The sequence below is a fragment of the Salvelinus fontinalis genome, chromosome 2 (genome assembly GCF_029448725.1).
Source record: "Salvelinus fontinalis isolate EN_2023a chromosome 2, ASM2944872v1, whole genome shotgun sequence".
Taxonomy (NCBI): Eukaryota; Metazoa; Chordata; class Actinopteri; order Salmoniformes; family Salmonidae; genus Salvelinus; species Salvelinus fontinalis.
In genome coordinates, this window is record NC_074666.1 from 17,884,422 (window position 1) to 17,898,151 (window position 13,730).

At 41.0% G+C, this 13,730-nt stretch overlaps 1 protein-coding gene across 1 annotated transcript; it reads right to left on the bottom strand.

Annotated features, from left to right (window-relative positions):
• Nucleotides 1–885: 885 nt before the first annotated feature.
• Nucleotides 886–13,681, bottom strand: LOC129813140 (2-acylglycerol O-acyltransferase 2-A-like). The gene is made up of 6 exons (XM_055865351.1): nucleotides 10,248–13,681; nucleotides 9,153–9,331; nucleotides 3,418–3,622; nucleotides 2,768–2,942; nucleotides 1,969–2,168; nucleotides 886–1,455 (listed from the first exon to the last, which is right to left on the bottom strand). Exons 1-6 carry the CDS (start codon nucleotides 10,339–10,341, stop codon nucleotides 1,301–1,303), a joined length of 1,008 nt encoding a protein of 335 aa, XP_055721326.1. The 5' UTR covers nucleotides 10,342–13,681; the 3' UTR covers nucleotides 886–1,300.
• Between the last annotated feature and the right edge of the window lie 49 nt (nucleotides 13,682–13,730).

Here is a 13,730-nt window from a genome sequence, read left to right on the forward strand (position 1 = left end):
ATTTTTTTTAATTATTTTTATTTATTTTTTTATTTTTTATTTTTATTTTTTTTAATCCCATTTTCTCCCCAATTTTCGTGGTATCCAATCGCTAGTAATTACTACCTTGTCTCATCGCTACAACTCCCGTACGGGCTCGGGAGAGACGAAGGTCGAAAGCCATGCGTCCTCCGAAGCACAACCCAACCAGCCGTACTGCTTCTTAACACAGCGCGCCTCCAACCCGGAAGCCAGCCGCACCAATGTGTCGGAGGAAACACCGTGTACCTGGCCCCCTTGGTTGGCTCGCACTGCGCCCGGCCCGCCACAGGAGTCGCTGGAGCGCGATGAGACAAGGATATCCCTACCGGCCAAACCCTCCCTACCCTGGACGACGCTATGCCAATTGTGCGTCGCCCCACGGACCTCCCGGTCGCGGCCGGCTGCGACAGAGCCTGGGCGCGAACCCAGAGACTCTGGTGGCGCAGTTAGCACTGCGATGCAGTGCCCTGGACCACTGCGCCACCCGGGAGGCCCTGCTTTGCTTTATCTTGGCCAGGTCGCAGTTGTAAATGAGAACTTGTTCTCAACTAGCCTACCTGGTTGAATAAAGGTGAAATAATTTATTTTATTTTAAAATAAGTAGTGGCTCTTAGCTTTCATTTGACAATTTTATATGCTCCTCCTATAAACTACATATGTTGGTGCCCATGGGTCCTTTTACATGGAAATAACCCTTACACAAGTCTCAAATCTCCCTGACGGATGTCACTTCAAATCCTCTTGACAGATGTTTCGGGAATAAGTGAAGAAATGTGGCTCTCGGATAATTATACTAGTCCCCTGTTACCTTGTCCTGAGGAATGGAAAATGCATGTAGGCTACCATCTGAAAGAATTGGACATATTGAGCGCTTAAACAGTGTACGTTTATGCATTTTTTTAAAACACAGATTTTTTTATATTTTGAAAAATATCTGCAGACATTACATTTTTCTTAAGATGGGAAATAAGTAAATAGGTGTGGGATGGGCACATACTCAATACAGTGGTTTACATGAAGGGAAATATCCATATCCATATCATATTACATGTCCATATCAATTCATTGGTTTGCTTGTCTTCTGTAGTTTGGTCTGGATCCTTCAGTTGGTTATGGCAGTAAAGGTTTATCTGTTTGAGGAAAGTCAAGTGAGAGGATTTGGTGGTGCAACGCCAAAGGTGGTTTGGAAGCCTCTCTCGCCTCTCTTTCCTCTCCTTCTCCTCCCCTCACTTTTCTCTCCCTCTACCCTCTCTCTCTCACTCCTGGTTGTGAGTTCTGCTCAGACGAAGCTAAGGTGTTGGTCCTCTGGCACTCCGTACTTGCCCTTGTGCTCCTCAAACAGCTGGCTGAGTTCTTCTGTGTAGAGCTGATGGAGGGCATCCAGCTCCTCCACTGTGGGCTTTTCATTCTTCTCCACTCTGATTGGCCGTCCCACTGTGTAGAGGTCAAAGGGTATGCATGATGATATCACGTTCAAATATAGGTTACTGTAGTAGTGCATAACGCACAAAAATGTATTTGCTTTTTGGATATGATTTTTATTGAAGGTATTTGTTTAACATAATATGATGGCATTTTCAAGTGGGGATTGCCAAATAGATGTACACAGTGCCAGCCACTGTTGCTGAGAGGTTGCAGCCAACTGACGCAATCAAACTATCTAGCAAGTCAAATATATCCAATGTGCAAATGTGTCCCTCTCTGCCAGATAGTTTACTGCCAAAAACAAAAATTGCCTTTTCAACATAGTGCCTTTAAGCTAGAGAAAAGGATAAATAAATTGGGTAGATATAGTGGACAGCTACTGATAACCCCTCTGACTTCAACTGGCAAGGCCCAACATTTCTAAAACCTTGCCTAGAGTTATCTGGTCTACTTAACTATGAAATTGGAACATTGTCCTAGGCAGTAATTCAGAGTGACAGTGAAGATCAGACAGTGACTCACCCACAGTGTTGATGGGCTTCCTGTAGGGCATGATACCAAAGCTGTACTGGAAGATGCCCCGCGCATGGAAGAGGGGCAGAGAGATACCCATGATGCTCTGCAGCTTGTCCTGAATCCAGCGGAGACAGGTGCCTCGAGGGTTCTCCACCTGGTCAAACAACTCGTTCTCTCCAAAGGAGAAGACTGGCACCAGATGGGCACTATAGAGGGAATAGGTGGAGGAGAGGAGATGAGGAGAGCGGAGAGGGGTGGAAGAGAAGTGAGGTGAGTTGAGACAGAAGTTTGGCCTTCAGTTTTGTTACGGTCATCTCTATGAGTTTGTAAGGTACAGTATATTTGTAGAACGCAGACCCATGCAGTTTCCATTTCACTACTAGGTGTTGAAGTTATTCCTAAACTATTCTACTATTTATGAAATTCATAAGCAGTCATGTAAAACACGTGATTTGAGCAAGCTTTGTGTATCCCACAAAATAAGTTATGAGCTACTGTAGCTGGACTTGCTGTATAACCAGCAAAGTCAAGGGAAAACTGAATTGTGTAACACTGGTGTCACTTGACTCGTCCCTCTACATGTCATACAGTGCTTGCACGCACCCAATAGAAATTCCCAAAGGGCTTACACAAGTCACTATTTCAGGAAGCTGCCCACAAGTACACACTGTACATATTCATATCAAACTATGATGAAGTGATTGATACAATTGAAGTCACTTGTGCAACCATGAGAGTAGTTATAAGATTTCATCAGAGACAAAGATAATAAAATGTCCTCCTTCCCCTCTGGCACTGGTCTTACCCATGTTCCATTGCCAGTTTGACAAAACCTTTCTTATTGGCCAAGAGAATGGTGAAAGCGCCAGGGCGTGCGTCCAGGGCCTCGGGGGCTCCTCCCACTGCTATAACAACAGCATTCCCACCTCCCTGTCGACGTAACAGATAGCTGGCACTCTCCTTGTCCGAGGGAATCAGACCTAGGAAACACATTAGACACACAGGTCAGGTGTTCGTAACAGTGGGGGGAAAGTTTGGTACACTATTCTTCACTGTCGAACGATGATCAAACTCAAAGATGTTAATTTGCATCATGCTGGTTGTCCCCAATCAATCAATCAACTAGTGAATCCGATGTATTTATATTACCCTCTTGTCTTTACAGCAACATACACTGAGTATACCAAACATTCAGAACACCCTCTGAATGGCACACATACAAAATCCATGTCTCAATTGTCTAAAGGCTTAAAAATCCTTCTTTAACTGGTCTCCTTCCATTCATCTACACTGATTAAATTGGATTTAACAAGTGACATCAATAAAGGATGATAGCTTTTCACCTGGATTCACCTGGTCAGTCTATGTCATGGAAAGAGTTCTTAATGTTTTGTATACTGTATGTCAAAGTGTTTCACAGTAACCCGGCCTTGACCTAAACCCAACCCCACTAACCTGCCATCATGATGTAGTCTCTGAAGAAGGGGGCTCTGAACCAGAGAGGCAGCATCAGCAGGAAGCTGTCAAGGCCAGGGAACAGCTTCCTGAAACCTGTAGCGTACGTACAGAAGTTAATGAAGGCTCCAGCCACCAGCACCCCATGGGGATGGAAACCAAGGATGTAGTTCTTCCCGGGGTCCAAGTCTGCTGTCTTCACCAGCTGCAACACACAGGGGATTTACTTGTGAATTCAATAGTCATAATAGTTATGTAGTTATGTACTATACAGTAAACAGGGTGCATCACATTCATTTCTAAATCTGAATCTTTGTGAGAGATTTTCTGAAACGTTTCAAAGATATATTGAATCTCTAGGAAGCCTATGAATTGACTTCCAGGTATTTGGCCTATATCTTCATGTCATGTGTATCTTCATCACATGTCACCTGTGTGAGTTCTAGTTGTTGTTCGCCTGCCTCCACAGGGGCTGTGAGTAGAGACTATCCTGCCTCTAACCAGTATCAACCAGTGTCGCCTGTCTCTTTGCACGGGCAGATAGGAGATAAACAGGAGGAAGGATCATGCCTGTTGTCTCCCTTGATAGGATGGTCACAGGTCACTGGATGGGGGCAAAGTTTCTTGTTAGCTAGCCATGTGCCGGGAATGTTATGCCCATACATGTCAAACCAAAGCTGCTAAAAACACTTTTTGTATCGACCTCAGTGTTTGAGATTAGCAGACCAAGGCCAATGAGCTCCAATAATCAAGTCCCCACCTATTAGTTATAGGGCTACGCTAACCTCTTACTAGCAAAGCAAGGGTAGTCATAGTAAACACTAAGCAGGCTTTGGGTGGGCTGCATTGACTTAATGGATTGAGAGGATTCATTCAAGGACGAACCACCAATTGTTAATAACCCGTTTGACTTTCTCGCGTTCCTTCTCTTGTTTGTCTGTAGTCCTCTGTCTAATCATGAGATTTTGCTGTTTCCAAAACCAGATTACAGAATTAGTCAAACTCTAAGACTAAATATGCCAATAATATTTCTGATGCTGTTGTCTGGGGCCATGCAGTCATCGGATGTCTGGGGTTATTTGGCTGACCCCAATATCTCAGCATGGGGAATGCATGTTTGGGAGTGTACTGAATTGGGGAAGCTGAAGCTGTATCAAAGTTTGGCTTATTGGCCAACAAAGATGTCGTATGAGTGAGAATGGAGCTCTAGTCATGGGTTGCCATAGAGATAACACTGGACAATTATTTAATGACCACAAATAATTTTGGTCTGTACTGGAGACAGCCTCTATTTGTATTAGCTCCTGTTCCTCCATGTTTACAAACAGAATGGGTGTCCACTCCTATGCCCGCTGATACGGTGAACCCATTTTTCACATAATCTCCCACTCATGCTTGATATACAGTAACCTACATTATATTTAACTCTACCATTTGAACTCAGCAGAGGTTTTAGGCATGCTGTTGGATTTTGGCTTGGAGTTGGGTTCAAACATGACGAAAAGTTTATACATTCTCCAAATTCAAAGTGATGAGAGGAGTCAGTGTCTATAAACTATAGTCACATGTTTTCAGTTTGCATGTCGGGGTGCAGGCGGAGGAAATGACGCTGTCATTAGGGATGGTAGTGGAGAACCAGACCTCAGTAAAAGCGATAACACCCTCTGAAGGACACTGCTCTGCTCAGACTAACATTTGCTCTTTATTCCAGCCTTAATAATGCATGAAGTCAGATGCTCAGTTGGCACTTAGGGGATAATACAAGGGAAATTACATTCCAGGTTTGAAGAAGTGATCTTTGTTTGATACTTGGTATCTGGTTGTGTTTAATGTACTGTATCTTTCCTCGAGAAATTAAGGAAAGTCCATATGAAATAACGATGATGATGCTCGTTCACTGTAAATTCCCGTGTGGAATCGATCTGTGTAAATTCACCATGTGGCATTCAGAACCAATTCATGTTTTGCTTGAGGGAGACATTACTCTCTCTAATACACTTTTTCTCAGTGGTGTAGTGGAGGGTATACGCAAGTTTACGTCATAAACCCACTTATTTTTTTCTGCGTCCATTGCGTATACTCACTTCTTAATCCCCACGATGCATATCAAAGTAGTGTAGTGGAGGCATACACCATATAAATGATTAAGGTTGATGGAACAGATCAGAATGTTTAGCTTAAAATGTTGATAAACTATACATTTCTTTACATTTTAGGCGCAGCAATGTGCACATGGCGGTAGGCCTACATGCAAATATTCCAAAAAGCAATTTGCAGGAAAACACCATTCTAAAATGTGCACCACACATGCAAACGGTTTCATGGACAGAGATGGAAATATCATTAGAAATGTAGAAAGAGGGAAGATCTAAAGAGGCAACAACTATCATGGGTTGCTAATGTGACTAGGATAAAAGGATAATGCCTTTGGCTGCTAGACAATGAAAGAAAGTTAACAGAAAACCAATAGAACGCATCCGAGGAAGTCTTTATAAAATAATTGCCTCTATAGGCTACTTTGAAGCAAGTTAAGAAAAATATAGCAATCCTAGCCGTCTTCTGGTAGATGGAAAGGCTTTCCCAAAAACCTTCACAATGAAATGGAAACTAGCTACAAACTAGCCTATGCCTACCTGATAGAATGATATCATGATTATTTGCATCAATCCAGTGGCCATTCGTTTTACAAACTCAATTTTACAAAAACACCACACTTGAATTAAAGGGTAACTACACTCTACAGTTCATACATTTTCCCCAGACCACAAAAGTGGTCTCTGGATGTGGTTTAAACATTGTTATGGACTTAGAACATCTAATGTTGTTTTTCTATTAAAAAGTGTGACTAAGAGTGAAAACCTGAAAAATAATATGCAATGTGCCTACTTGCACAGTACAGCTTGGGTTGGGATTTATCATTTCAGGACATTCAGAAAGTGTCACTGTTTCTCATATAACTTCTCACAGGGCGCCTTTCCTTCGCCGGGCAGAACTTATGGGAAATTTTGTACAACCATTTTTTGGATCTGTGTTAAAACGTCTCTATAGCAAAACAGCAATGATCAAATGCTCAAATACATTTACAGAACTTCTGATAATTTTCTTGCCTTTGTACCCGAGTTGAATATCTAACGCCCCCTTTTGCAAAACTAAATTCAAATGTTATGAGTGAATACAAAATTCACTGATAAGTGCTTTCTTCACAGAATATTAACACATTGTTTTCATTAGAAGATAAATGTGTGCAATTGTTTACAGCATTCTGTAACTACTGTGCACAAAGGTCTGAAATCATCCCATCATTCATACCATGTACAATATAGGGAAATATCAAGGCAATGAGGACTGCCTAATTTCTGTGATATCTTTTTAAAAGTTGGGTTACTCCTAAGTACAAGCATTTCGCTACACTCGCATTAACATCTGCTAACCATGTGTATGTGACCAATACAATTTGATTTGATTTGATCATCTCCAACATTGATAACTTTGAAAATCGATAACATTGTTCCAAGAAATGCTTAAATGTGATTGAGAAAAACTGTCAAACATATTTGCCTTAATACAAATCTGTCTGTAGACTCAATAACCAAATGAAAAAATACTAGTTTACTATAGAATACAACAGTACTTACTACAGAATGTAATAAACTGTAGTATACTATACTACACACTGTAGTCTCCTTCGATTATGTGTAGTACTTATTATAGAATGTTATAGTATATTGCAGAATACTATAGTAAATACTACAGTATTATTTGCATAAAAACACTAGTAAATACTACAGTCTGCAAAAACATTACACTTTAACTATAGCAAATACTACAGTATTTATTTTGCATAGCCCCTCTCATTCCCCACCCCCATATCGCAATTTGTGCCACTCATACAGTAAGTGAGAAACCTACATGCCAAGTATAGACCATATATTGTGTTCCGTACTGGTTATAGAAAATAACAGAAGCCTTGAACTAGCCGTTCAAACTGCAGTCCTACATACCAACAAGTGAAGTAAAAAATGTGCTCTTTCAGTATTTCTCCAGTAAGGAGAAAGACGTGGCCTTGGGAAAACACTGGACACACAGGAAAGGTGATGGTAAGGACACACTGTGCTAAGTACAACCGTACAAGAGATAAGCATCCTATCAAGAAAGATATCAGACTCACTGATAACAACAGATACAGTATAATTCATAGCAAGTCTCTTGCCCTAGTATCACTGTTTTTCCTATAATCACTTTTTTTGATGAATTTAGCTAGTATTCCATTTTCTGTACCATTTCATGTAACAGTAAAAGCAGATAACTATTATAACTAATAGAAAAGATAATGGGATATTAACATAAAAATGAACAATTTGATGAGCATGCTTTGTTACATGTTTACAATGAAGGTTTACATTGGTATGTCCCACTTAGACGGTCCTTGGAAATTTAAACGCATCTCTGAATAAGATAAACACTACATTTATCTGAGGCTGATTTCTAGGTCATCTGAAAATACCAATTGTATCTTTGATTACAATGATCAAAAGAAGCTTTAAAGAAAGAGACACTGTCACTCAGTTCAAGCGAAAAAATAGGTCTATATCAAATCAAATTTGTCACATACACGTGTTTAGCAGATATTATTGAGCTAACGAAACACAAAAACACAAAATACTGCAAAGTTTTCTAAGAGCTAGAAGCACGGGAGAACTGTCGGCTCCATTTTTATTTCTGTCAGAACAACAATCATGGCTTTAACAATGGCAAAGAATTTATAATTACTCATGTGACCCGATTGAAACTTTGAAATAGTTTATAGTAGATAACAAAGTTCTGCATTGTAACTGGAAGGAGAAATATGCTCACATGATGTTCACATGCTTATCAGTACAGAACAAAGTGTAAATTCTGACCAAGGGCAAGAGCGTGGACCCATCTCAGCAGAGACAGTTCTTAGGATAAGACCATTGATGATCAAATAAATTCCAACTTACATCTCTCAGCTGAACTTGTCTCTCTATGCACAATCCATATTCCACCACTAGATGGAGACATCAACCAGCAACAGCTGTGGAAGGGCCCGTCCCTCCCTCGAGTCAAAAAACATGCACTGACCTGGGCCCTGCTCTTTTATTGATAAGCCCCCCAAATAATACAGACACAAACACTCATATGTATTTTTCTGGCATCACTCCTAAGCTGAGACCTGACAAAGAATGAGATCTGACAGCAAATGAGCCAATTACAGTGGGATCAGAATGGGCAGCAGGAGGATGTGGCCATCATGCGGAGGGAGCATACATACCTCCACACAATGAGAGACCTCATTCTATAATTGGCATTATCAGTTGTCCTGTCTGGCTGGGCCCTGCCTGCTCCTGTATAGAGATAAGGGCTGAGGAGCCACTGCCAGATCGCTGGACTCATCCGCTGCGGAGGGCTCTAGACTCCAGTCCAAATAACACAGGGGGGATTTGAGATGAGGATGATAGAGTTTACTGGTAGCAAGAGATGTTGGAGATACTGCCTGACCTCTAACCAATAAATTGAATAAAGGACTTTACATCTCCATAGTATATGCACTCCCACAGAGAATGTATGAGAATTGTCTGTATTTATATGAAACATGTATTCTCAACTGAACATTAAAAAAAGGACAACTCTACACTACAGTTCTGACTGAGTATTGTCATCAGCAGCTCGCAGTAAAATCAGTAAAATCTGTAAAGTCAGTAAAGTCATCCCACCTTGACAGGGAAGTAGTCCCTCATGTAGTCCCAGACACGTAGATGGCACAGGAAGTGGAACTTGCGCCCCCCCTTAGACGGCGTTTTCCAGTCGACGAAAAACCAACAGGCATACAGCACGCTGATCAGCCAGAACCGCGTGAACATCAACACAAGGAACATCATGATGCAGCATGGCGCTGGAGTAAGACGACCAATACAGAGAGCCAGACAGACAGAGACACATAAACATTAGTCAACTGGGAATATTAGTGTTAAAAATCTATTTCACAGAAATGGAATACATGTATTTAGTTTTCTATGTGATTTTGGTCATTTATATGAGAAAAATAGTGGAAGTGCGGCAGTCTATAAGTTGGGGTGCCTTGAGGTTGATAGAGCAGCTTTATGAGGTGTAGGGCACTGCACTATTAGGTTACAACTTAACCTGCTGACGCACTGAGCAGCAGAGGGACAGGGATAGAGAGAGAGGGACAGAGAAGAGATAAAAAGCTAGGGAGGGGTAGAGAGAGAGAGACCTTCTAAGCAAACCAAGAATTGTACTACAACTCAAGCCATGAGTTTGACCACGTGACTTGAACAGATTAACCAATAACTAGGACCCAGAGTTTGTTAGTCATGAAAAACCAGTACCAAGCAGTGAGTTCCCTCTTGTCCACTAGGTACCACTGATGTATCCAATCCCTCTATGGGAGAATAAAAAGCGTGGATGGCCTAATGGACAAATCTATTGTGACACACACTGGCATGATATCATGCACGGAAGACCATGGAGGTGTCTCCACTGTCTAACACATGTTATGTAAGAGTTAGTAAAGAGTAACTTAAGGCAGTGTCTTCTGCATGCACTTTCTTTGGTCCGTTTCAGGCACAACTCCATGGGCGCAAGGAAGTCAGCCAGCAGTGAGCCTGCCTGGCAACTCTCATAGAATTCAATTTCAGCTTCTCCACACCGAGCAACCCATTAAATAAACAAAACTATACACAAGCCTCCCCACTTGTTACGCAATGAGGAAGAAAGACTAACTAACACCGTTGCACAGCACACAAACACACAGACAGGTCAGGACAAACAGCAGAGACACAGACACTCACCCAGGCCGAGAAAGGAAAAGACCCACTGCAGCACTGAGGCCATCTGCAGTCTCCTGGTTAGTGGCAAGTCAGTAGGGGCAAATTGGATCTTCATGGTGAGGAACTGGAGAGAGCCGAGAGCTAGGCAGTGCAGGCAGATGGGAGGGTGAGGTCTGGGACTAGTACACCCAGGAGAGGAGTGAGCAAAGTGGGTCCAAAGTCTGCCTCTCTCCCTCTTTCTTTAGTCTTCTTATCGTTTTATCTCTGTAATCCTTTCAATGAATGGGTTGATTACTCAACCCATATCTATAGCTTCAAGAACTTTGATCTTGCTGTTACTGAGCAGCTTTAAATGCCCTTCACTTTGAACAATAAACAAAGTAAAGTTCTTGTACAGTGAGCTGTCAGCAACAATAGTGTGAAATGAGCCAGTGTATTTATAGATACTGCATACTTTGACAGCCTGTAGCCAATCAATATCCAGATTAGTTTTCCATTAAGTGTGTTGTCTTCTGGTGATTGAACCTCTTGATGTTCTGCTGTTCACCAATCAGTGCTCAGCCCCAATACGTTTTATTCAGGTGCTTATAAAAGGGTTTTGAGCAGTTGATTCACATTTTAGTCACTTTTAGTCATTTTAGTCATCACATTTTAGTCACAGCAGACACTCTTATCCAGAACGTCTTACAGGAGCAATTAGAGTTAAGTGCCTTGCTCAAGGGCACAGACAGATTCTTCACTTAGTAGGTGTGGGGATTCAAACCAGAGACTTTTTGGTTACTGGCCCAACGCATTTAACCGCTAGGCTAGCTGCCACCCTAAAGAGAGATTAGCCCTGTGCTATCAATCTTTCTTTTCGGTGGTTTATATGATGAATTATTGAAGAAAAAAAAGGCAAAAGTTAGTTGAATTTCCAATGCATTATCACTATGCTTTCAACAATCTAAAAGTACAACCAAATTCCAATGGAAAACAATGTCTGATTTTTGGTTTAGTTGTTACTCAAGATTTCTGCACAGATTATTAAAGCAATTGTGAAGATCTCCACCGACCTAAGATGACCTGTGCATGCTATCTTGAATATGCATGCTTTATATGATTATATAAGAATACGTTTATAGTTACAGTAACCTCAAAATGTGGCCATGGGTAAGTTACCTATTTTGAGGTTGAATGTTAAATTAGTTTGTAAGAGCCTTAACTTTAGGCCATTCACTTTATTAAAAAAGTAATATTGAATTGTGTTTTGTTGACAACACAATTTCAAGGATATGTACAGTTGAAGTTGGAAGTTAACATACACCTTAGCCAAATACATTTAAACTCAGTTTCACAATTCCTGACATTTAATCCTAGTAAAAATTTTTGTTTTAGGATGACCACTTTATTTTAAGAATGTGAAATGTCAGAATAATAGTAGAGAGAATGATTTATTTCAGCTTTATTTCTTTCATCACATTCCCAGTGGGTCAGACGTTTATATACACTCAATTAGTGTTTGGTAGCATTGCCTTTAAATTGTTTAACTTGGGTCAAACGTTTCAGGTAGCCATCCAAAACCTTCCCACAATAAGTTGGGTGAATTTTGGCCCATTCCTCCTGACAGAGCTGGTGTAACTGAGTCAGGTTTGTAGGCCTCCTTGCTCGCACACACTTTTTCAGTTCTTCCAACAACTTTTCTATAGAATTGAGGTCAGGACTTTGTGATGGCTACTCCAATACCTTGACTTTGTTGTCCTTAAGCCATTTAGCCACAACTTTGGACGTATGCTTGGGGTCATTGTCCATTTGGAAGACCCATTTACGACCAAGCTTTAACCTCCTGACTGATGTCTTGAGATGTTGCTTCAATATATCCACATCATTTTCCTACCTCATGATGCCATCTATTTTGTGAAGTGCACCAGTCCCTCCTGCAGCAAAGCACCCCCACAACATGATGCTGCCACCCACGTGCTTCACGGTTGGGATGGTGTTCTTCAGCTTGCAAGCATCCCCCTTTTTCCTCCACAATGGTCATTATGGCCAAACAGTTCTATTTTTGTTTCATCAGACCAGAGGACATTTCTCCAAAAAGTACGATATTTGTCCTCATGTGCAGTTGCAAACTGTAGTCTGGCTTTTTTCTGGCGGTTTTGGTGCAGTGGCTTCTTCCTTGCTGAGTGGCCTTTCAGGTGATGTCGATATAGAACTCGTTTTACTGTGGATATAGATACTTTTGTACCTGGTTCCTCCAGCATCTTCACAAGGTCCTTTGCTGTTGTTCTGGGATTGATTTGCACTTTTCGCACCAAAGTACGTTCATCTCTAGGAGACAGAACGCGTCTCTTCCTGAGCGGTATGACGGCTGCGTGGTCCCATGGTGTTTATACTTGCGTACTATTGTTTGTACAGATGAACGTTGTACCTTCAGGCGTTTGGAAATTGCTCCCAAGGATGAACCAGACTTGTGGAGCTCTACATTTTTATTCTGAGGTCTTGGCTGATTTCTTTTGATTTTCCCATGATGTGAAGCATAGAGGCACTGAGTTTGAAGGTAGGCCTTGAAATACATCCTCAGGTACACCTCCAATTGACTCAAATGATAACATCATTTTCTGGAATTTATCAAGCTGTTTAAAGGCACAGTCAATTTAGTTTATGTAAACTTCTGACCCACTGGTATTGTGATACAGTGAATTATAAGTGAAATAATCTGTCTGTAAACAATTGTTGGAAAAATGCCTTGTGTCATGCAGTTCCAGCAGAGGCACTGGCTTGATCCCATTCTTCAATTTATTTTTGGAGATGTGAATCCAACATAATTAGTTTCAAAAGGATATTGAAGTGTGTTTGCCTGTCAACAAAACCAAATATCAACATTTGAAGGAGATTTATCTTCTGCTTGGATAGTTCCATCATCTGTGCCACTGACTTAGACTGGCTTCCATTCCAGTTTGTCTACAAATTAATAATTGATATGTTGGATTCACATCTCTATCCCAACCAAAAAATTGTACTTAAAGAATAGCACTAAATCAAATCCAACACACTTTAAATAAGGTTTGATTTGATTTTAGTCCTATTCTTTAACTTGGATTTTTGATTTAGATGGAGAAGGGAATGCAGTTATTAATATGTGGCCACACTGGAATTAAAGCATATTATTAAGTAAAACTTTACTCCAAAGCCTCCATACAATGACACATAAATAAAGAAAAAAATGTCATCCAATTGCAGTATGGACAACAGCTCAGTTTATTCCCTATTTAATATGCTAAAGCACACCATCAACCTGTCATGCTTAATTACCTTCTTCAATTGTAGCCTACGTGAATGAGCCTACTACTAGCAAATTCTTAGTAACTTGCTGTGAACGTATGGAAACATAAAACTATAATGGAATTGAATTGGTTGAAGCTTCAAAACGTCTCTCCTCACTGCAGACATTGCGTGATGATGACGATGCCAGGTGATATTTCTCTGCTTCAATTCTGAGCATCCATCCTGTCATGGGGGGATGCT